This window comes from Thermobia domestica, chromosome 6, assembly GCF_964235325.1.
Source record: "Thermobia domestica chromosome 6, izTheDome1.hap1.1, whole genome shotgun sequence".
NCBI lineage: Eukaryota > Metazoa > Arthropoda > Insecta > Zygentoma > Lepismatidae > Thermobia > Thermobia domestica.
In genome coordinates, this window is record NC_137459.1 from 287,195,338 (window position 1) to 287,218,920 (window position 23,583).

Sequence of the window (23,583 nt, forward strand, 5' to 3'; positions counted from 1 at the left end):
GAACTAAAAAAGCAAAAATTGTGCAGAAATCGGTTCTGTAGTACAGTTTTACTGTTAGACTGTATTTTATATTACTGTATACTATTGTAATTTATTAGTTCAAGAATATTTCCCTTCATCTCTGCAGGATCGATTTTGTCACTTCTGCTGTCACATTTCGATATTCCGTGGTAAGGTTATAACGCGGGGTAAAGCATGTCCCCAAGCAACCGCATTATATCCGGCTTCTACTGTATTTATATAATTTACATTTTTCTTGAAGGTAGTTACTTTTTAGAATGTCAAACTAGATTTCATTATAAGAAAATAAAAGCTGATTTATTGCTTTGTTACTGCAGCGTACGTAGATAAGGCAAATACAAGCCTATGATTTGTTTAAATGAGTTAACAAAGCAAGAAAATATTAATTTGCGTAATGTATTGTCGATTTCTAAAGAAAGTATCTTGTGAAATTATGGTCTGTTTCGTGTTTCTTTTGTGCAGACATGAAGTTTCACTTTTAAGTAGATATTTCATACGATTTGACACTGGCCATATAAAACACTCATATCTAGTACTTTTTCTGTAGCATCCTCGAATGTGAGTGTAGCAAGCAGGTTCTTTGAAGCGTTTTATTTTCCATTGTGTTTTGATAACACTCGAACCGTAAGTGCTGAATTTTAATTTCAATAAAGAGATCTAATTAATTTCAGTTCAGAGAAAAGTAAAGGTAGAATATACATTTTCTTTTTATCCAGGTGTTAATATTACCGGATATTTCACAAATTGTGATGGGAAAAAAATGTTTGTGTGTTTGGTCTAGCATCTTTAGAATGGAGTTATTGAAACAATGGGAAAAAATGTGGAGAGGACTATTAATAAATTATCAAAAATACTTCAACAACTCTGTGGTAGAAGAAAGACCTCTTCACCCAAATATGTGATTCGTACTTACAACATCGTTTCAAGAGATTTAGATATACTGTTCAAAGTACAGTATCTCACAATATAGAGCTCAGAGACTTCGGTAAGAATATTGGCGTTCCCTTTAACTTGTGCGGCACTAAGCAGCTCACTATAAAGCAAACCAATTGATTGTAGCGTTTATTTTGGCGATCGAATAAACTCACCCTAGAGGTTGTAGAATTATAAAATGAGGTCCGATTAAACAAGACATAGGTGAAAACCATCTTCTTCAAGAGTTTCAGGGAGTATCAGGGCCATGTTGCCATTAGAGCATTGCGCACCGAAGCCCACCGCTCGGATATTTCATCAACATATTAGTTCCATATCACCAGGTACAATGCAGCGCAGCGTCTGTAGTGACATGTATAGCATCGATCTTCACAATGAAACAGTGTATATGAAATGCTTCGAGTCTTGGAATGATGAATCAAGATTCCATTTTTTTTTTACATTGTATATTTGTGCGTGTAGCATTTTCTAGTGCTACATTTGTGTTGGTTTTAAGTAGAAAGTTTAGAAGCTTTTATTTTAAAATACATGATATCGAGTGATCTCATCAGGGTGTTGTATGCTTAAAGATATTTTTAGTTACGAATATCAGCTGTTAGCCAAAATTTTTCAGTCTTTAGCTGGCATATATGGAATCTATTAAAAGTTACTGCATAGTGCCGATAAAAAAAAAAAAATATTAAACATGTTTTAGGAGTACTTTTTCTTTCTTTCTTTTTACCAGTTTTTGCGAGAAAGTATACTTATCCCTACTACATTCAGAAAATCTTACTTAAATGTGGTCCATTCGTTCCATAATTATCGACGGAGATCAAGTAGCGAATGTGCAATTTTTCTTGAAACTGTATCTAAGCAAATTATACTAATATATGTAACGAAGTGTATAAAATTGGGCACTCCTGTTTTTTTTTTTTTTTTTTTTTTTTTTTTTTTTTTTTTTTTTAATGAAATAATTTGGTAGCTGAAAGTTTATTAAGTTAATATTACTTTGTAAATTGGGCTCTTGAGACGATTAGACACACATGTGCATACAACGGTGGCAAACTTGAGATTTTACTACATAAAATGGTAATTTATTAGTCAGAAGTGACTTAAAAAAATAGAACTACGTAAATTTCATAGAGATACAATGATGTGTTTTGAACGGTTAAAGCCTTGAATTTAGATTCCTTTCAACTTTGATATTATTATTATTATTATTATTATTATTATTATTATTATTATTATTATTATTATTATTATTATTATTATTATTATTATTATTATTATTATTATTGAGCTGAGCGAAGCGCAGCTCTTATACTCGGGTTAGCCGTTTGGTTGTCCGCGAACTCCTCCTAGACCGTTTGGCCGATCTCAACCAAACTTAGCACGCTGATAGAGTATGTCGTGCTGAGTGACAACATAGGTCGAAATCAAAAATCCGATGTACCATCGAGGAATAATCACCGAAAAACGCTTCCTCCTAGACCGTTTGGCCGATCTCAACCAAACTTAGCACGCTGATAGAGTATGTCGTGCTGAGTGACAACATAGGTCGAAATCAAAAATCCGATGTACCATCGAGGAATAATCACCGAAAAACGCTTACTCCTAGACCGTTTGGCTGATCTCAACCAAACTTAGCACGCTGATAGAGTATGTCGTGCTGAGTGACAACATAGGTCGAAATCAAAAATCCGATGTACCATCGAGGAATAATCACCGAAAAACGCTTCCTGATTACGTAGTTTAAGCTCGCTCAGCTCATTTCATTGCAATCGGGTATATCCATTGCATTCCTAGTTATTATTATTATTATTATTATATAAGGAAGAAATTCACATAGATGACTTAAAGCATTTTAAAATTGTTAATGGAGAGTATAGTAATTATCTGCTACAGAAGGATTTACACGCAGTAATAAATTTCTGGTGCAAAAATAATTTCTTGGAGATCAACTGTGACAAAAAAAAAATAAAATAAAATAAATAAATAAATAAAAAAAATTAAAAAAAAAATCAGTAATAAAACTTAATATTGTCAGCAAATATAAAGGTAACGAATGGAGTTGTGAGAGACAAGTAAGAAAAATTAAAGGTATTAAATATGACAGACAACTTGTTTGGTTTTCATATAAATGGTACAGTGCAAGGTACAAGAAAAATAACAGATTTTATATGCAATTGATAACGTGATCTTAAATACGGTAGTTCCTATGTATATTTATATGAGACTTATAGAATTTCGTTCAGTCATCTGTAACAGTATATCTAATGCATATATAAATAAAATAGAAGTTGTACAAAAAGGTTTTATAAGATTTCTGTTATAAAATAAAAAAGATCATTATTCACACATCTATGAGTGTTAGTTAAGTTGAGAACTCCAATCTTTAGTTAAGAGAAGAAAATGTATTTATAAATTTTTCATTCAGATTGTGTTGGACAGTAAATATTGCAGTGAATATATACTGTATTTTTTAACAAAAGAGACACTGACCAAAGCTTAAAACCCACTTTATTTTAAATTATAATTTGTAACTGTTTCGGATATCTAGCATATCCTTCTTCAGACACTATCTTCAGACACAGACACTTCAGACAAAGAATTTAAGCTTTGTCATAACAATATTTATATATGTGTCTGTATTTTCATTTATTTTCGATAGTGTCTGAAGAAGGATATGCTAGATATCCGAAACAGTTACAAATTATAATTTAAAATAAAGTGGGTTTTAAGCTTTGGTCAGTGTCTCTTTTGTTAAAACAATCAATCCAAAGCCATGAATAGTCTTACCATCTGTATATATGAAGTATAGGAATAAGAGTATTGAATTAATAGTATGGGGAATCGATCGGCATTGACTACATTAAACTCGTAATGTAAAATACTAAGAAGAGTTAACAAAATGTTATAATTTAAACTGAATATATATTTAAACAGATCAATAACCACCAAGAGAGCATTCATTACATAGTAACGAGTTGTTTTAACTTTATGGCAAGGAATTATTTCCCGAGCTTTATTTTATTATTAATTTTTATCTTCAGAATATTTTAATTAATCTACATTTATGTGACAAATAATACAACAAAGTGGTATATTGTCACCTGCGAATATGACATTTTAAGATACTGACTGATACTCTTAAACGGAACTTTAATTACATTATTGCGAAACGTATGTTTTAATTGTATTTAAAAATCAGTTTGAAACTCGCAGATTTGAATATTTTAAGTTTCTGGGAAGGATCGTAACGTGCTTAGTTATAATTACCTTACATTTTATCATATTATTATTATTTTGCCAAGAGATAAAGCTCAGTTTCAAAAAGAAAGAAAAAGGGTGTTGGGTGTGATAAAATTAATTTTGAGTAATTTTGATTTGGTATTCAAATCAGGGAGGAAAGCATTATTTGTAACCAGGTGTATTCCCTCAGTACAATTGATGTGGTGGAGAGTATTGTTAAGCAACAGATATTACAACTGTGGGGTGTACCAAATTAGTAACTAAATATAACTCGTAGTCATCATTTCACGTTAAGGTCAACAAGTCGAGTTTTCGATAATAAACGATCGAGTAGTGTGGTGCAATGATGTATCAGATTGCACTTGGACTTAAAACTGAAAATATGGACATTTTTCCTCTGATTGTAATTACAGTGTAATTGCTGTTAACAAAACCTGATACCTGACAGTACTTGGACTTAAAACTGAAAATGCGGACATTTTGCCTCTGATTGTATTTACAGTGTAATTGCTGTTACCAAAACCTGATATCGGAAATACGCAATGACTATGATATTGTGCTGAAACTTATACATGCTTTGGAGCAGTTAGACAATATAGTAATGAAACATGCAATAGAGGCGGTGAATCTCTATTGGCTATTAAAAATTAGTTTTCCATACATTGTAGATTTGATCTAAAAAAAAAAATAAATAAAAAAAAAAGTGTCTAAATTGAACTAATGTGCGACTGAAGAAAGACATTTCTAATATTATGTGTTTATTTTAATCCTGATTTCTTTCCCCTGGAATTTGAGACCTACCTGAATTCCATTTCTGGCAAGCTAAATCTTCTCAATTATGATGTTTTGATTGTTGGTAATTTTAATATCTCAAAAATAGACTGGATTAATAATGAACCACTTTCTAGTATACCTTTGTATTTCGAAATGAAATTCCGAACCCTACATATATAATACGAACTTGAGTGTGGATCCGTCAGTTTCGAAACTATACCTGGTTATATTTAATGCAAATGTTGTTTATAAGAAATACAATGAATATATGGTAATCCTTGATATTGTCACCACCCTGTTGAACTTAAGGGCTTTCTGTGTAAGATTATAAATTATATCAAGTTCCTGAGCGTTTTCTCTTCGCTAGATATTGCAATACTGTTTATACAGTTTACCTTATCGTCGCAGGCTTAACTGAAAGAATATAAATATATATATTATGATTGAGTCGAAAATTATTTAAGTAATGCTTCTGATAAATTGTGGAAATATGTAAATGATGTTACTTGTAATATAGCATCTGGTATAATTAAGGATAATGTTGTAATAACTGATTGCAAATTATTGACTCATTCATTTGCAGAATATTTCACATCGACTTTTCAAACATTTTCCAATAATGATTATAATATTTTACCGTTATCTAATAACTTATGTGTTAGAAAACCATTTGTTAATATGACTGAAAATGTTTTAGAAGTTATTAAATCACTGAAGATCAAATCAGCCTGTGGTATTGATGACATTCCTGCTTTTGTTATTAAGGGAATAGTTGAAATTATTGCACCTGTTATAACATCTTTGTTTAATTGAAACCTTAATGTTAATATTTATCCTGATACAGTATCTGGAAAATTGTTGCGATAACGCCTGTTCCTAAAACTAAGGGTAATTGTATAAATGACCTTAGACACAGTTCTGTGATTAATATTATTCCTAAGATTTTTGAATATATATCAGATTATATATAATATGTAATCTAATACTTGCGAAAATAGGTATTAATGAACATGTATTTATCAAAGGTTAATCCATAGTAATCAATTTATTAAGTTTACTGTAATATACAACACATTTCCGGTGATTCATAATGGAGAGCGAATAAGTGTTATCTTGATTTTGTAAGGTCTTTGATAAGTTGTCTCACTACTTACTTCCAATGAAATTAGATACATACGATTTACCGTGCTGTACTGTCAACTGGCTTGCTTCATATTTAATCTAATAGGAAATTCTTGGTAAAATATAAAGAAGGTGCTTCTATTTATAAATATTTCCTAGGAATATCTTAGGGCTCCAGTTTAAATTCCCTGCTGTTTCTTTCGTTCGTCAATGATATATCGAAAAATATAACCTGTAAATATTTGTTCTATGTTTATATTATTAAGATCTTCAATTCAATTGTTTCAACTCAGGATCATGTCATTTTACAGAACAAATTTAATACTACAGTGCGTTAGTTCAAAATGAATTCCTTACCTATAAATTTTACTGACTCAAAGGATATATATTAATATAATAATAATAGTAAAAATATGCCCTCTTTGTATGTGTAAAATCGGCTCTAAAGAGATTCAGTTTGTTAAATATGTCATTGATTTTGGAGTTATCTTTTATACTAAATTACTGTTCCACGAACATCTCCAGGTTGTACAGAAATTTTAATAGTATGAATACCTTTAATTTATATCATTTTTAATATATATTTAATTTATATAATCTCACCAAAAATGTGGAACTGTCATTTGGACCTATGAACCAAAACAATTTACAAATTCTGTAGAATCAATTCAAAATTATTTCCTGGCATAGTTAAGATGGAAATTCAAGGAATTTAATGATATCTGACATGCAGTACATAAGGATTTGAATTTATTATCTCTGGTTAGCAGACCTTCTCTTTTTGATTTAAAATTTCTTCACAATCTTCTTCATGGTAGCTTTATCTTGATAGATTCATCTCGATAAGAGTTCCTTATTGTCAAATTAGGAATTTTGTTCCTTTTGTTTACATGAATTCCCTTTCTTGTTCCTCCATTTACAGTTGCATAGCGACAGCGAATAAAATTAACATTGTTGTGGATTTTAACGTAAAATTTTCTACTATCCGTCAACAATTTTGTAACTTTCTGAGTGGTCATTAATTTCCCCGTTATTTGTATTATTAGATACTACACGTGCTTTTGGTACCTCGGTACACGTCTTTAATTCATCCCAGATCCTTAAGGTTGTACCAAATACGACTATGCCATATGAATTTTTCCCATAAAAAATAAATGGAAAATGATTAATCTGTTTCCATGAAAAAATAATAATATCGTTATTTGCATATCTTCCATCGATAGGATTTTTAAAAATACATTTAAACACAGCTTGAAAAGCGATTAGATGAAATAATGCCTAACTTTTAACTAAATTTAACGTAACCTTTTCTTGGTGAGGACAGTCGAGTGCCTACCAAGATGTTGCTAAAAAGGTAGGAGGAGGATATGTTTGGAAGGAGAGTACGCTTCAAATAGAACTTCAGGAGCTTGGAATTATTTTTCTTTCTTTCTTTTTCCCTACTTGGATCTGGTTGAGGTTCACCAGGTTTGACTTCTACGAAAAATCTTTCCAAAGAACCCTACTTCTGTCGCCTTCTCAGTATGTTTCGAAAATGTGACATTATCTGATTATTTCCGGTGCACGTACGGAAACATTATCAAAATTAAATAAATAAATAAATAAAAATAAACAAGTCTATGTAATATATACTTACCAAAAGAAATTGATATGGTATAATATTATATTTTACAAAAGTTAGCTCCTTTAAGCTTATCGCTATTATTTGCATCATGGATAAAGGCTAAAAGCTTCCTTAGTTTAGCAACAGAACTATTAATGTAAAATTTAATAATGGTTTGTTAGAGAAAAAAGTATTCATAATTTCATTTCTCAAGGTTTAGCCTAACAGTATTTATTAAAAATGATATAACCGCCATCAGGTTATAGAAGTATTTTTTGTGGACGCTCTGTATATTTCGCAAAGACTTCAAGTATATTTGATATATTTGATGGTTATAAATAAATTGCAGCCCGAACAGCGACACGATCCCCGGGTGGTTACAAATAAATGGCGCTCGAACTAGTGACCCGAGTCGAGGCCGTTGGTACTCGAACACATATGTAATATGTTCATAGAAAATTGGACTTCAAACTACCGACCCGAATCGAGACCGTTGGTGCTCGAATATACTTATAAGATCAATATTTTATTACATCATTTCTCTTTCAGCTTAGAACTAGGAATTTAAAAAAGAATCTCTTTCAGGTGATTTTAATCATGTTCTAGTGATAGTTTATTTCATTTTGATCAAGATGGCATACAACGAGGCACATATAATCCGGAAACTAAAGTTATTTTTTGAAGAGACGATTGAGGAGTATATAAATAAAAATAAAGAGTACCGTGCTAAGTTTAAAGAGAATTTCGCTAGGTTAGAGCAAAAAGTGGGTAAAAACGAAGAGAGATTCGAAAGATTAGAACAAGGAAATAAAGAGAATTTTATTGAGGTAAAGAGCGAATTAGGTCAGAAGGTGGACGGTTTACGGGATGTGTTTCGTGAAAACAACCAAGAAACAAAGCGCGCTGAAAACAGAACACCGGAATTTGAGCTTCAATTAGTGATTGATATTCCTAGTGTAAACAAAACATCGGAATCGGAATCTGAACTAGAGACAGATATTCTTAAAGAAAATGAAGCACAGGAATCAGAGTCCCAAATAGAGAGAGATATTTTGAGTCAACATCGTAATAGAATAGACATGTTAACGATTCTGCTTATCTAAATCATTCAGAATCTAATGACACCGCTAGTAGTAGTAGTAGTAGTACTAGAGACAATTACGAACTTATGACTGCAGACGACAGAGGTCGCAAGCGCATTAAAATAGCTACTACCACGAACCACAGAGAGAAAAAGCGCAAACGAGGTTATAGTTATAGCAGTAGGCAAAGATACGCAGACCAGAATGTAAACAATATGAAATTTAAAGGGAATCAGAACCAAGATCGCACACGAAAAAACTGTAACAGATACAAAAGGAGTCGTAAATCTTGGTCACGTAATCTGAGTTATCACAAATGAGACAGGAATTGCAATTTGTGTGACAACATTAAGCATAGATTAGTACATAGAGGTAACCGTCATAGGAATAGACAAACCATTGTAGTTATCAAGATAGAAATAGTAATTATAAAAAAAAAGGTAACCAAGACTTTGTATGTTGATACAAATTTTAATTCCAGGGAAGCGACGTATTTCTTTTAATTTTTGTTTTGCTTTTAGTTTCGATGACTCACGGAAAAGGAGAACTATGCATTTCTTTTAAACTTCCTTTTGCTTCTAGTTTGTAACTGTTCAGCGAAGAGCAGCTAATATTTTTTTCTTCCTTTTTTATTTTGATAAGATAAATTCAGTATGTAATCTCAAACGTAGAATATGAAATTTTGCACTTATAATCACACTCGAATTTCTTTTTTAGTGTTAATCTTAGATTTTCGTTTTCATTTTGAAGTGTGTATTGTAATTTTGTTGAATCTCATTTACGTCATTTACCTGATTTTGACACTTGAATTTCCAGGGTGTGACATGATATATTTCGTTCGAAGAGAAAAGTTTAGAAAGGAAAGTAGGCTAAGCCTTAAACGAGTGAAAACGGGCATTTCCTTGTTGGTTAATAGTATGTGCAGGAATGTCATGTGAATAGCATATTCTCCGAACTAAAGCAGTAATCTTTTTATTTTAGAAGGTACTATATGAACAGATACTATGATGGTGAACGATCGTTTTTCTCCCATATTGATATGTATGTGGAAATATGTTTAAGTACTATATTTTCTTGTAATTTCTGATTCTCGTTCTTTTCGTTTTCTTTAGACCACTCAACGACCGTAGGGAAACTTCTTCTTGTAGGATACTTTATGGGGATAAATATATTTTTTCAAGGAGGTAATATTTCCTGGAATTGCAGATCTGTTGCAAAATGGACGTGGCTAATCAATTGGATATACCGTAGCTAACTGTATTTTCGCCAATAATCGCAAAATATAGTTTTCTTTTCTTCCTTTATGGTAACCCGTAATTACGCATGTGTATTCTTAGGCTAGATTTTTTCAGTATATTTTATTGTCTAGTAGCATTCCAGTGAATATTTTAATGTTTATGAATCGTAATTATATGATGTGTAATGGTATGGTAATACGTTGTAATGTTTTTCGTATTAATTTTGAGAAAATTGTATTTTAGTTACAGTATGTCCTAGAAACTATTTGAATTCGATATAGATCCCGAAAAATAAACTTATTTTCTTTCTTTGCATCAGCATGAAGGCACAACGATTTATGAAAATTACTTTCTGTCCATTATTTCATATGCTCGATAACTTTGAATTTCAGTGTGTAAATAAGACCATTTTGAATATTTTGTAGCGAAGATGCCTAAGAAAATTTAACTGACGTGGAATGACATAACTGTCTTGTAGGGAATTTAATTTTGATGTTTCAGGCCGACCAGAAAGTTGTAATGTTGACTATATTTTTATGTTTGTATCCCATGTTTTTAGGTCTCATGTATTTTCTTATAGAGACATATTTTACGATGCTACGAGAGCATTTGTATTTTGTGTGTTTACACATCTTTTCTAGGTGAAAGACGTACGTTATGTTCCAGGGAACATACATGTATTTTACTGAATATTAAAGTGTTTATATTTCAGTTATGTATAGAAATATTTTTGTAAGTGCCTATGGTTGCAGGCCTTTTCACGTTTCTACTTTGCATCGTAGGAAACGATCGCATATTTTGTGTGTAAGTACGTATAGTATTACACATTTTTGCCACCTATGGTTTTGGTCAATTCATAGCGTAATGACCGTTTATTTTCAGAAAAGTTTGGACTAGTGAGTCAACTTCCTTGATTCAGACCTTCGAAAAACTTGGATCAACATTGCATAGTTTTCAACGCTTTATTAATAAATTACTTTGCAGATAATACCCACATGTTCTGGTAACCCTACAATATTTATGTTTTTGGAAGGGAATAACAATTATTGTTCTAGGCCTAAGCTAATGATAACTTTGTTTCAAAATAAAATCATTTGTTGTATTGAGCATTATTGAATTAGTCTCGATTTTCACATGGCGAGCAGATGTCATTGTGATCTTATGGCGTACCGAATTTTCTTCATACATGTCAACGAAATCACAATCTTTTCTTAATATATAGAATCATGCTTGTTTCTTGAAATTACTATGAACGTCATTTTTGACACACAAGTTTATTTTTTTATTTTGGAAAAACGATTTTTCATTCTTTTTCAGTAAACGCAAGTCACTATTAAAAAAAAAAAAAAAAATGGACATACAGATGAAAACGTTATTTTCTTTGCATATTGTCAGTTTATAATGTGTTTGTTTTCATTCATTTTACTTTTTCAATGATTTTCATATTTTTTTAAATATATTACAGTAATATTGAAACTTTGGCAATAATTTTAATATTTTAATACGTTTAACATGTTTGCTATTTGCATATTTATTTACATTTTAATATTTTAAATACAGATATCAGTATATTTTAAAAGAAGAGATTTACTAATTTTTATTGAGATGTTTGATAATTCTTTAAGTCGATATTTTTATGAATAGTTATTGTGTGTATATAGTTACTTCATATTACACCAAATAAAGTGATCGAAACGGAACACTTAGAAACATTTTACGAAAAGTATTTAAAAAAAAAGGAAAAAAGTAAGAATTTAAATAGCCCTATAAACGCTTGCTGCGAACTTTCAGTGAAGTTATCATACAGGTGTTTTAACCATACCTTGTTTCTCACACCAGTGTATTAAAAAAAATCTTCCCTTCTCCCCTCAACTCAACGTCGGAATAGAACGTAAGATGTTCGTCATAAGAAGACAACATAGACTTCTATATACGAGGAGACAGAAGATAAGGAAACCCAACTGCACCAATCGTTCAAGAGGGTCTTATTCTTCATGGAACATTTAAGTTGAATATTGCTCATGCAGGAACTTCAGCATGTTTGTTACAGTGAGTTAACAAGTTATTTAACTACTTTAAATAGCCCTTTTCAGGTGAAAAATCATTGAACGTTTATGCACGTCAATCTCACACCATATCACAGTGTTGCCAACTAACTGATTTTTAATTTTTGGTGAAAAACCTAATTTTATTCAAATTTCATTAAACGACCAGGAGTTCTCAACCTATCTACGCAGACACTTGACAGGTCGTTCCTCTTACGAACGTCAGTCTATAACCGCCACCAGGTTATAGAAGTATTTTTATAGAAGTGTGGACGCTCTGTATATTTCGTAAAGACAGTGATTTGATATATTTGATTGTTATAAAGAAATGGCAGCCCGAACAGCGACCCGATCCCCGGGTGGTTACAATATAATGCACAGTCTCGAAAATGTAAATGTTGTGTTGTATGCTGACGATGTAAAATTGTCTGAAAGGGTGACCAGTGTCAATGACATAACATACAGTATATTTAAAAAGCATCAGATACTAAATATAAGCTCGTGATAATGGCATGAGAATACATTGTACTAATGACTAAATATGTCATCAGTGGTAAATCTTTAAAAAATGTTAGCACCTTTGGAGATTTTGGTGTAACAAAATTCGATTTTCAGCTTACATTTAACAATCATGTGACTGATATTATTAAATAAGGAAACGTCATCATTGGTAATTTATTTAGATACTTACTGACAGGATACATTATACAAAAAATCTTGAATTTACAAGAGTGATTTAATTGAACGTTAATAGAACAAATAACGAAAAAATAGAAAGAGTCCAAGAAAAGTTATATAAATATATGTATTTCTACAGTAATAGTTATATAGATATTACTGTAACTACGAGCGATTATTAACGGTCTTGGTGTTTGTCACTAAGAAGAGAACAAGCGTTGAAATTTTTAGACCGTATTAGAAAACAAATTTTTTAGTCAGTATTTAATAAATAATATTTCATTCATAGAAACAACATATCAAGGAAAACAAAACTATTGTGTACAAATAGTGCAAAGGATTTTTTATATGTATTTTACGTAGTATTTTTAATAACAGACAAAATCCTAGAGATTAGGGCTTTAAAAATCTTTTTACTGTTTTAATTTGCTATAATCAACAATTGGTACAATATAATTATAATTACAATTACATGGGCGCATGGGGAGATATTCAAAATTAACAAAAAATTGGCTACTTACCAATGAATCCCCCCTTAAAAATTTAAAGATTTTGACGTTTCGGAACTCTCAGCTGGTTCCTTCCTCAGTGGCAAGGTAAAATGGATTAATACGGAAAGGAGAGAAAAGGAGTAAAACCAGGAATACATACCACTATATAAAAGTAACGTACAAAAAAGATCCTGAGATGGATAGAGCAGAATGAAAAAAGAATGAACTGAATAAAAAAGAACGTGGTGTATTGCCAGATCCAAAGTATGCATCGAAGGTAGGTACCAAAGTTCGATCAGTGTTGCCAGTATCAAAGTTCAGTGCAGGTTTGTATTTATAAATTAAGAACGATTCTTTAATTTCCCGTTATTTTTGATTTTGCTGAACCTATTACCTTAACCTGTTTTATATTATGTGAATGTTGTTTTAGATGAAGCGCTAAACCCGACATGCCTTCTTCATGTGACTTTTCATATTGTCTAACATGCTCCTTTACACGCGTGTTAATATTACGTTTAGTTTGGCCAATGTATGAGGAATCACATTCGCAATGGACGCGGTAAATACCTGCCTTATTTAATGGATCGACAAAATAGCTTTTAAATCCAGTGAGAAGTTTTTGTAAACTTTTTGGGGGGAATACTTGAAGCAGATATGTTATGCTTTGCAAGAATACGTTGATTTTGTGTTGAAAGTTGTGGAAAATAAGGAATTCCAATATTTGTTAATAAACACGATATCTGATGTTTAAAGGCTGATAAAGGAAACCAATATGTTGTTATGCCAAAGCAAAGATATGCTTCCGGTATTCTAAAAATAGCAGAGAAATGTAATTTTGTTTCATATCCCTGTAATCCGTTACCACAGGCTATTAAGAAGGTACAGTCGACAATTGAGTCTTCACCACTTTTAACTGACATTGAATAAGATATGAGAAAAATACATGCACCTAGTCTTCCCAATATTTATGGTCTTCCGAAAGTGCACAAGCCTGACATCCCTCTTCGCCCGATCATATCAGGTTTCAATCATCCGGCTTATTTACTATCAAAATGGTTATATAAAAAACTCAGCAGTCACAATAGTGGTTTTAAATATGTTGTAAAAAACAGTCCACATAAAACAACAATTATCATCATTTGTAAATGCCAATACCATTTTACTTGCCTCCATAGACGTTGTTGATATGTATCCGTCCATACCACTGGAAGTTTGCTATCAATAGTACTCGATCCCGGTTATTACAAAATGTCGCTTCTACGCATAAAACTATTTTTTTATTACAATTACTTGAGGTTTGTTTAACAACTAATATATTCCAATTTGAACATCATTATTTTTCTCAGAATGATGGCTTATCCATGGGTAAAACATTATCCCCAATATTGTCAAATATCGTTTTAAATCAGATTGAAACGTCTATTTTACGGCAGGACACATTTGAATACGTTAGATATTACCGTTATGCTTAATATATTCTACTACTTGTTAGTGACGAAAATACACTTACACAAATATTTGAACAATTCAACAATCAACATCCTAGGCTGAAGTTCACCCTTGAACGTGAATCTGATAATGGCCTTCCATTTCTAGACCTATTGATTACCCGATCACATAATAAATTTATTTGAAAAGTATACCGAAAACCCAATGCAGGCACTACTTACATACATCAACAGTCAGCTCATCCGCCAATGTACAAGGCCAATATTTGGAAGAACTTCTTTCGTAGAGCATTATTAATTTGTGATCGTCAAAAGGATCTCAACGAAGAAATACAGTTTTTATATAAAATAGGACAAGAAAACGATTATAAGCTGTGTATTTTACAAAAGTGGTTTAATCAAACGTAGATCGCTGCAAGTCCCCAAAACGGTAACTTCCAAAGAAGCAAAAACTTGGATTGAAATTCCTTATTTTCCACAACTTTCAACGTATTCTTGCAGAGCATAACATATCTGCTTCAAGTATTCCCCCCCCCAAAAGTTTACAAAAAAACATCTCAGTGGATTTAAAAGCTATTTTGTCGATCCATTAAATAAAGCAGATATTTACCGCGTCCATGCGAATGTGATTCCTCATACATTAGCCAAACTAAACGTAATATTAACACGAGTGTGAAGGATCATGTTAGACAATCAGAAGAGTCACATGAAGAAGGCATGTCGGGTTTAGCGTTTCATCTAGAACAAATTCACATAATATAAAACAGGTTAAGGTAATAGGTTCAGGAAAAAAAAAAAGAAAAAAGAAATTAAAGAATCGTTCTTTATTCATAAATACAAACCTGCATTGAACCTTGATACTGGCAACATTGATCGAACTTTGGTACTTACCTTTGATGTATACTTTGGATCTGGCAATAGTGGCCTAACAAAGACACCACGTTCTTTTTTATTCAGTTCATTCTTTTTTCATTCTGCTTTATCCATCTCAGGATCTTTTTTGTACGTTACTTTTATATAGTGGTATGTATTCCTGGTTTTACTCCTTTTCTCTCCTTTCCGTATTAATCCATTTTACCTTGCCACTGAGGAAGGAACCAGCTGAGAGTTCCGAAACGTCAAAACCTTTAAATTTTTCAAAATTGGTACATTGTTTACTTTTATACTTAATTTATATTTTAATAGAGAAATCTAATTCTTAGGCGTAATTTATATGACTGTTTATACTATGATATTGTACTGTCACGTCTATGTACTGTGTTTAACATTTAATTTTATACTTTGTATTACTACTGTCACAGATGTGCTAGTGATCTTGTATGTTGCAATGCTATGCTTGGCTAACGCTGTTCGTAGCACTTTAAACGTGTAATTAATTAAAATGAAATTATTATTATTATTATTATTATTATTATTATTATTATTATTATTATTATTATTATTATTATTATTATTATTATTTTAGATGAGCAAACTATTTCAATTTACAGTTTTGATTTAAAAAGTAATTACGTTGTGAGTGAATTTTCTACCACGAGAGGAAGGTGTTCAAAATAACTCAAAATATTATAGTGGGTAACGAACAATTTGAGATTTTCTGATCTTTCTAAATCAAAATAATCACCCTATTAGTTTGTTTTGAACTTAGTTTATGTGTAAGTACAAGAGCTTTTAATGACAACTTTATTTACTATGCTGTTTCTTTTTCAAGGCTTTCGGACTTCTCGAGAAAGACACACACCATAGTTACTTAAATATTTCTCTAATGATATGGGGAGGTGTCTGGATCTTTTTCATGACAGAAAGGATTTTAAAAGTTATAACAGAAATCAAACAGGTTAGTATGTTCTATCATTGTAATGTACAGTAATGTGTATAATTAGTTTATCAACCAGTAAGGTGGTTGCATATAGAGTAGATGGAAAATGATAGAGAAGGTTGCAGTGTATGTGTAAAGTTAGATTTCTAACGTAAAACTCAAAGATGATAAAGTCGATTTCTCTGTTTCCTTACAATTGTATTAACTTCTTCGTTTTTCCACAATATGGAAACGTAAAATTGGAAGGAATAAGATAAACCTGTAGAAAACAATTAACATAAACATTATTCGAAAGAAATTACAACGAAAAGTAAGAAATCAAGAAAAGAAGAATCATACTTAATCTCTATCAAAAAGAATGCTCTGGTGTGTAATGATGACGCTTTTTTTTCGTTCTATTAACAATACAATTATACTTTTGCAGAAAGGAATTTTGCTCATATTTCATAAATACAAATTTCATTATTATTCTTATAATGTTACACAAATCACTTTTATGAGAATATTCAAAGCAGGTAATTTACTCGTGTGGTGAGGGTTTTGACAATTTGGTAAAATACCACTCATGTGATTTTATTATTTTATAAACAATATTACATTACTAACCCTAACATACGCATAAGTTATTTCTTATGGACACATTTTAAAGGAGTAGTTTACTTTTTGGAGTGAATTTTCATTGGGTGATGTTTTCCGGAAACCGCTTAGAATTTTGTTCGCATTTCACAAGAAAACGTTTCATTAATAACTGCAACACAACATGTTCTAGTTTAAGGAATTAGAACTGGAAAGTTTAGTGCAGTGACCTGTACCTTTTATTCATATAATGGCCCTAAATAATACATTTTTCATATAGTGTGTAAATTAGCAAGATTCATTTTTGCAGTTCAAATTTGAAACGAGAAGTATCTTTAAATAAGGAATAAGACAGCTTGACAACTATGTGAATAGGATCTTCATATTTTTTTCAGAGGTCTAGCTTCAAATGAAGCTTTCAGTGTAAAACTCAAGGGAAATAGTGTGTCTAAAAACAAATAAAACAACGCAAGTATATTGAAACTTTTTTACTTTCTAATTTCTTACATTTTTTTTTTTCTTTACTGTATTCTTCAGTTGGATCTCATTTAGTGGACCGAAAACAGCCTCAGCATTTTCCGCATGTTGGGTTTGTTGAAACTAAGCGGTAGATGGGAAAAAATTCGTTCAGGGCTTCTGCTAGCTCTGTCTTTCAAGCGATGACCCGCCAAGTACCACCAAATAAAGGTAGCAGCAATGGTTGCCATGATAGCAATATCATGTTGAAATACTTGTTCTTCCTCACCATATTTTTTTCTGTGCATGGAAACTCAAGTGCTGACTTCAACACTACAGTGTACTCTATTGTTTATTAAAATGTAAGATGATAACACACTGTTTCAGATAATAAATGCATGTTTTTGCTTCAGTATGAAAAATAACCTTCTTCAAAGTTTCTATTATAATGACCGACCAAGGAGCAGGAGGTCCTGTCTTTACTTATTTAAGAAATGAGGTGAAAGTTGTCAGGACTGGCTAAAGCAGGTTATCGTCTGTTGCGGCCTGGATATTTGTGATGTTTGTTGGGTTTTAATCCATTCAGTAGAAATACATTTCGCACATCTTTATCCACGAACGTTAAAGTATCTGCGGAAACTAACAGACGCGATATTAAATGGCAGTGTCGTGCAGACGAACAGTGTTCTTACTGGTAAATAGCTTTCTATTGATTGCTTCTTAAGACTACGCAAAGAATAGTCATTATCTCGAAATATTACAAATCTAGGAACCTTTTGTATGCACTTGGAGGAATCCATGATTAACTTTCATTTAAGTTATTCTGCACGCTACTATTTACCAGAGCGCCCTCTGGTGCCGTAACCTACAATCGTCAGCAGTTTAGCTCTTACAATATATATTTTGTTTTTAATATTTCCCATATGTTATTTTATAGAATCTAGCAAAGCATAACAGTATATTACTGGCTAAGTGATTGCATTTAGCTTCGTGAGGCAAATGGGCAAAAACTTGCCATCTCAAAATAAGTACTCATAAGCACATGTACTCGTCTTAGAAATAAGGAACATTTTGTTGAAGAATATATTTGTATTAATATTGAAACTATCAAATAAGGGGACCAGAGTAAAAACGAGAGTGAGAAACTGAGATATTAAGACAAATAACTTTATTGTACAATCTTTTGCTGTTAAAAATATGTACCGTAATATTCAAGTGGATAATAAGTGTGTAAATGTCTACAAAAAATGACTATTACTGTCATGATTTTTAATATGTAAATTTCAGGTGGTTTTTATTCCAGGCTTCTTAGTTGTACGTGAATCGAAATTAACTATCAAGTGATAAATAAAAAGCTTACTGATACTGTACTTTTATTTATTTGTAGAAAAAGCAACAACACGCTGATTCACTTCGTAAAGACAGCTCATTTACCTGTATGTCAAGCGTATCATCACCAAGTGAACACCATTTGTCAGATACTGCTCAAAGCCAAGAAAGGGAGCTGCTAAATCATACTACGGGTACTTGTGTGCCAGCAAATCCTGGTGCCATATATGATTATCAGGAACAGGCAATTAAAGCTTCATTTGGTCATCAAGAGGTAATATTTTCTTTTTTGTAAATTTCACGATTTAATATTTCGTTCAAAATTCAATGCACCATCTTTCTGTTTACACTTATACTCAGTACATATGATAAAGTACAAAGGGTGTTCAAAAAGTTTTGCACAGTGGTCTCTATTTTTTGTTTTGTTTTTTTATTTGTTGCAGGAGGAGAATGAATTTTTTTGTGAACATACTTCGAACATTTATCTATACACTGAGCCTTCTCAATGTAGCTTTCATCAGCTGTGACGAATCTGGTCCAACGTTCTTTCCATGATGTAAATGCACTTTGGTAAAATTCTGAGGATTGACTTTTACACCATTGCTTGACACAGGAAATAAGGTCTTTCTCATTATCAAATGTTTTACCGCGCAGGTGGGCCTTCAGACGTGTTTTGCTCTCAGGTTCGGACAAAAACAACCATGTTTCATCCTGGGTAATGACGCCGTCAAAACACTGTTTCCACTCTTCAGTAAAGGTCATCATGAGACCCTCGCACACACCCTTCCTCATCTTTTTCATTTCTCTTGTCAATAATCTAGGCACCCAACGTGCACAGATTTTTCTGTACCCTAGTGAATGTACCATTAATACCACACTACCCAATGACAAACCAGTCATTTCAGCAAGCTGTCGTGTCGTCACACACCTGTCATTTTGGATGATTTGATTAATGGTCTCCTTATTCATATCACTCACTACCGTCGATGGTCTACCGCATCGTGGATTGTCCAGTAGAGAGAAACCACCTTTAATCCTCTGCAACCACCGCTGGATACTGCTGCGATCCAATGTGTCCTCCCCATAAACAGGAAGCAACTTCCTGTGAATCGATGTGGCAGAGTCGTCGTCGGTCTTGAAGAGGAACTCCATTACCGACCGTTGTCGCAACCTAACATCTAATTCACGGTCCATTATGGCTCACCTGTAAATAAAAGAAAATACTTTTATATACCAACTTATAGTTAATGTTCCAAGTATGTTCACAAAAAAATTCATTCTCCTCCTGCAACAAATAAAAAAAATTAGAGACCACTATGCAAAACTTTTTGAACACCCTTTGTATTTGCCAGAGAATAATGAAAACGTAATCGCAACACGTACAGTCCGCAGCAAAAAACCTGCAACATGAGCATTTAAGTTTATTGTGAAACTACGCCTAACAGCGCAGGGAATCAACATAACATCTAGGTGGCACGAATCACACGAGGACAAACCTCGGCGTTCTTCCCCTGCACACATTTTTTTGGAGCAAAAGACTTCGTCGTTTTAGAATAAACTTATATGCTCATGTTGCAGGTTTTTTGCTGCGGACTGTACAAACACACTTTGATTACTATAAGTACACAGTTTCATGTACATGTCTCCGTACCTAACTTACAGGGAGCTTCATCATATCAGATTCCTTACTGTTTGGTATGTGAAGAACTCAGGTGAATGAGTGGAGACTTGTAGTTTTCAAACTTATTCATGGTGGAGTGCTTCACGAAATGCACATTGTCAAATATTATTCTCATTGTAAGAGCAACGTACAAAATTGGCATGCTTGATAGTAGGGTGGAGCGATTTTTTTTTTTTTTTTCGATTTGCGAATTTGGATAGGGGGCAAAAGTTGCATCATATAATACTTTACCATAGAAAATTTCAGCTCTCTGAAATAATTTTTAGCCGGGGCGCAAGGGGCCTTAAGTTTGCGATTTTGTAAATCAATTTCCATTTACTTTGTAACTATTTGACAGATCATCGCTGGAAATAGACTGTAAGTTTTAGTGTAGATAGAGTGCAAAAGATGCATCCTATATCTGTAGATAACAACAAGAACCTTTAATTCACTAAAATTATTTTTAGGCGGGGCCAATGGCCCTGAAATTTGGGAATAATTAGATGAAAACTGATCAACTATAAGCAGTTTGCTGGTTTGCCATAAACAAGTTTTTTGCTATTTAGTAACAGTACTTTTCTGGAATAATGAACTTGTTGGCAGTATTAAGTCACTAGTATAATAGTTTGGTGGGTGGAAATAAGAGGGTACAGAACGAAATCAGGGCGCGCGCTCGTGCAGGTGCTAAAGTCTTGTGCAACTGTTTGGCAGCCTGACTATTGCTATTAGTGTGTTGTACGAGTGCTCGGGACACGTGTCTGGTTAGCGGTCGTGTTGCTACGTTAGTGATTTGTTTTGCACTTTTGTGTAAATATAGATGGGTTTATTATCTACCACTGTATTAAGCCTGGCATCTGATGTTTTTGTTTTGTGCTATAAAGAAGAAGCAAGATGGCAAAATCAGCAGAAGAGATGTTTCGTAGTGCCAAAGGTCGCGACCTGAGAATGTTTCCAACTTATAAAGACGTTATGGCATGTTATTTATTTACACGTCAGCAGCTGAATGGGGGTGGAAGTAAAGAACCAGCATAGAATTTGATTTCCAGGAAGGTAGCAGAAAAGGTGGAAGGCATTTTGTGACGTGTTTCAATTCCTGTTGTCTCGCTCGGCCGTGTATCAATAGTGATCAACAGTTACCACAGGAAACTGAAAAATATTTTTAAAATTGGCAGTAAGAGATAGCATGAAAGAAGTAAATTACAAGAATTGAAGAAGCAGGGCAGTAAACCGTTTGATATAGCAGCTTGCAAGTGTTTCGATTTCACGGTGTGTTGTTGTACAGAACACTCAAAATGCCTGAATTGGAGTGTGTTTTATCAGACCAAAGGATAAGTAGAAAAATGGTAATCGGTGGTATTGATGTTACTTGGACAAAGAAAAGAGAAGAAAGGAAAGCCAAAAAGCAACTTGCGGTCAAACTTTCAACCAAAACAGTACCAGTTACATTATCGAATTTTCAGACTTCTCGTCATCTTGGGAAACGAGAAAGGAAGGCAATAAAGAATACGCTGAAGCTGGAGGAGATCCTGTTTTTAGTTGGAAGTATCCTTTGAAGAAGACAAGAAAGCAATCACAGATTGAATGCACGCAAATGAGAAAATCCCTCCCATCATTAGCAAAGGTGAAGGAGAAAACCGGCGTGACTGGAAGAAAAATTGCAGCAATTGCTACTGCAGTTTTGGAAGATTTTAATATTGTGAGTCCAGAGCATCTGCAAAACATAATTGATAGAAGTAAAATAGAAAGATAGGTTGCGAAAAATCGTAAAAGTGTAAGAACTAAAGAGACTGTTAATAAAAGGAAACCTCGTACCATCTATTTTGATGGGAAGAAAGACCAAACACTCGTGATGTCCGGAAGCCACAGAGATATGGAGATGGAATAACATTATTGTATCCTTGAAAAAACGGGTAATAAATTTCTCAGCCATGCCTCTTTGACCGGATCAGCATCAGCAAAGAATATTGCTAGTTCCATCTGCCGCGAATTACAAGAAAATAATGTGGGCTTATCAGATATGGTAGCTATCGGCTGCGATGGTACTAATACTAATGCTGGGTCAAAAGAATGATGATTATAGTGCTCGAAAACCATTTAGGGAGGCCCTTGCAGTGGTGCATACGTTTATTGCATATCATTGAAGTACTACTTCGTCACTTATTGAAAGAACTCGATGATGTAACAACTGATACTTTGTCTGGTCTATTGGTAGATCATTGGTGAATTGTGAAACAAATCCAGTGTGCAGCTTCGGAAAGATTTCTTCAGTACTCCCTAGATACCTAAACGTGCATCATCTCAGTTATGATCAGAGATATTTGTATGACATATGTCAATCTGTCATAAGAGGAGGCTGTGATAAAAACCTAGCAGATAAGAAACCCAGAAAACTTGCGCATGCTCGTTGGATAACAATGGCTTGCAGACTTTCGCGTCTATATATATCAACGCCAAATTCTTCAGAGGAGCTCTAAACTCTCGTAAAGTTCGTAGTAAAAGTATATGCACCAGTGTGATTCAGCATAAAACTGAAACCTTTTGCCAAATACGGAGCTAAACATTTGTTCTTAACCATAGACTTTCGCGATGTTTGCAAGAACCATACAAGACTTCTGTCAATAAAGTAATTTCCAGAAATGCATTCAATGCGAATACTGAAAATATTGCCATGATTGGTGACTACAGATCAGCTACGCGAATCCTTGCTGCCGATATAATCCTCCAATGCAGAAAACAATGTAAACGTTGCGAAACTCGTACCTTCCAAGTGCCAGTATTAAACTTCGAGGCTAGTAATTACACAGAAATGATAAACTAAAATGGGGTTAACAACAGAACCGCCAATACTGACTTATATCACAGGGGATAAATTGCGAGAAATTTGTTCTTGAGAAAGTACAAGTGTTGATATCCCTGAGTTTCCATGTTATACGCAAGCAGTGGAAAGATTAATGAAAATACTTAGTGAAGGATCTTCGTCAGTATGTGAGCCACGAGAGATTTTTTTATTCGTTATAAATTTGACTTAAGAAAATACATGACTACTTTTCAGATAAAGTCGCAGTATTTTGCTTGAA

The 23,583-nt window shown here is 32.9% G+C and overlaps 1 protein-coding gene across 4 annotated transcripts in view; it reads left to right on the plus strand.

Annotated features, from left to right (window-relative positions):
• LOC145688520 (metal cation symporter ZIP14-like) overlaps positions 1-23,583 on the plus strand; it is a 137,985-nt gene that overhangs the window by 76,519 nt on the left and 37,883 nt on the right. For all 4 annotated transcript variants that reach the window (XM_081762874.1, XM_081762873.1, XM_081762875.1 and 1 more), the window contains exons 6-7: positions 16,378-16,503; positions 18,905-19,120. In XM_081762874.1, the coding sequence (XP_081619000.1) occupies positions 16,378-16,503; positions 18,905-19,120 (342 nt within the window). The remainder of the gene's footprint in view (positions 1-16,377; positions 16,504-18,904; positions 19,121-23,583) is intronic.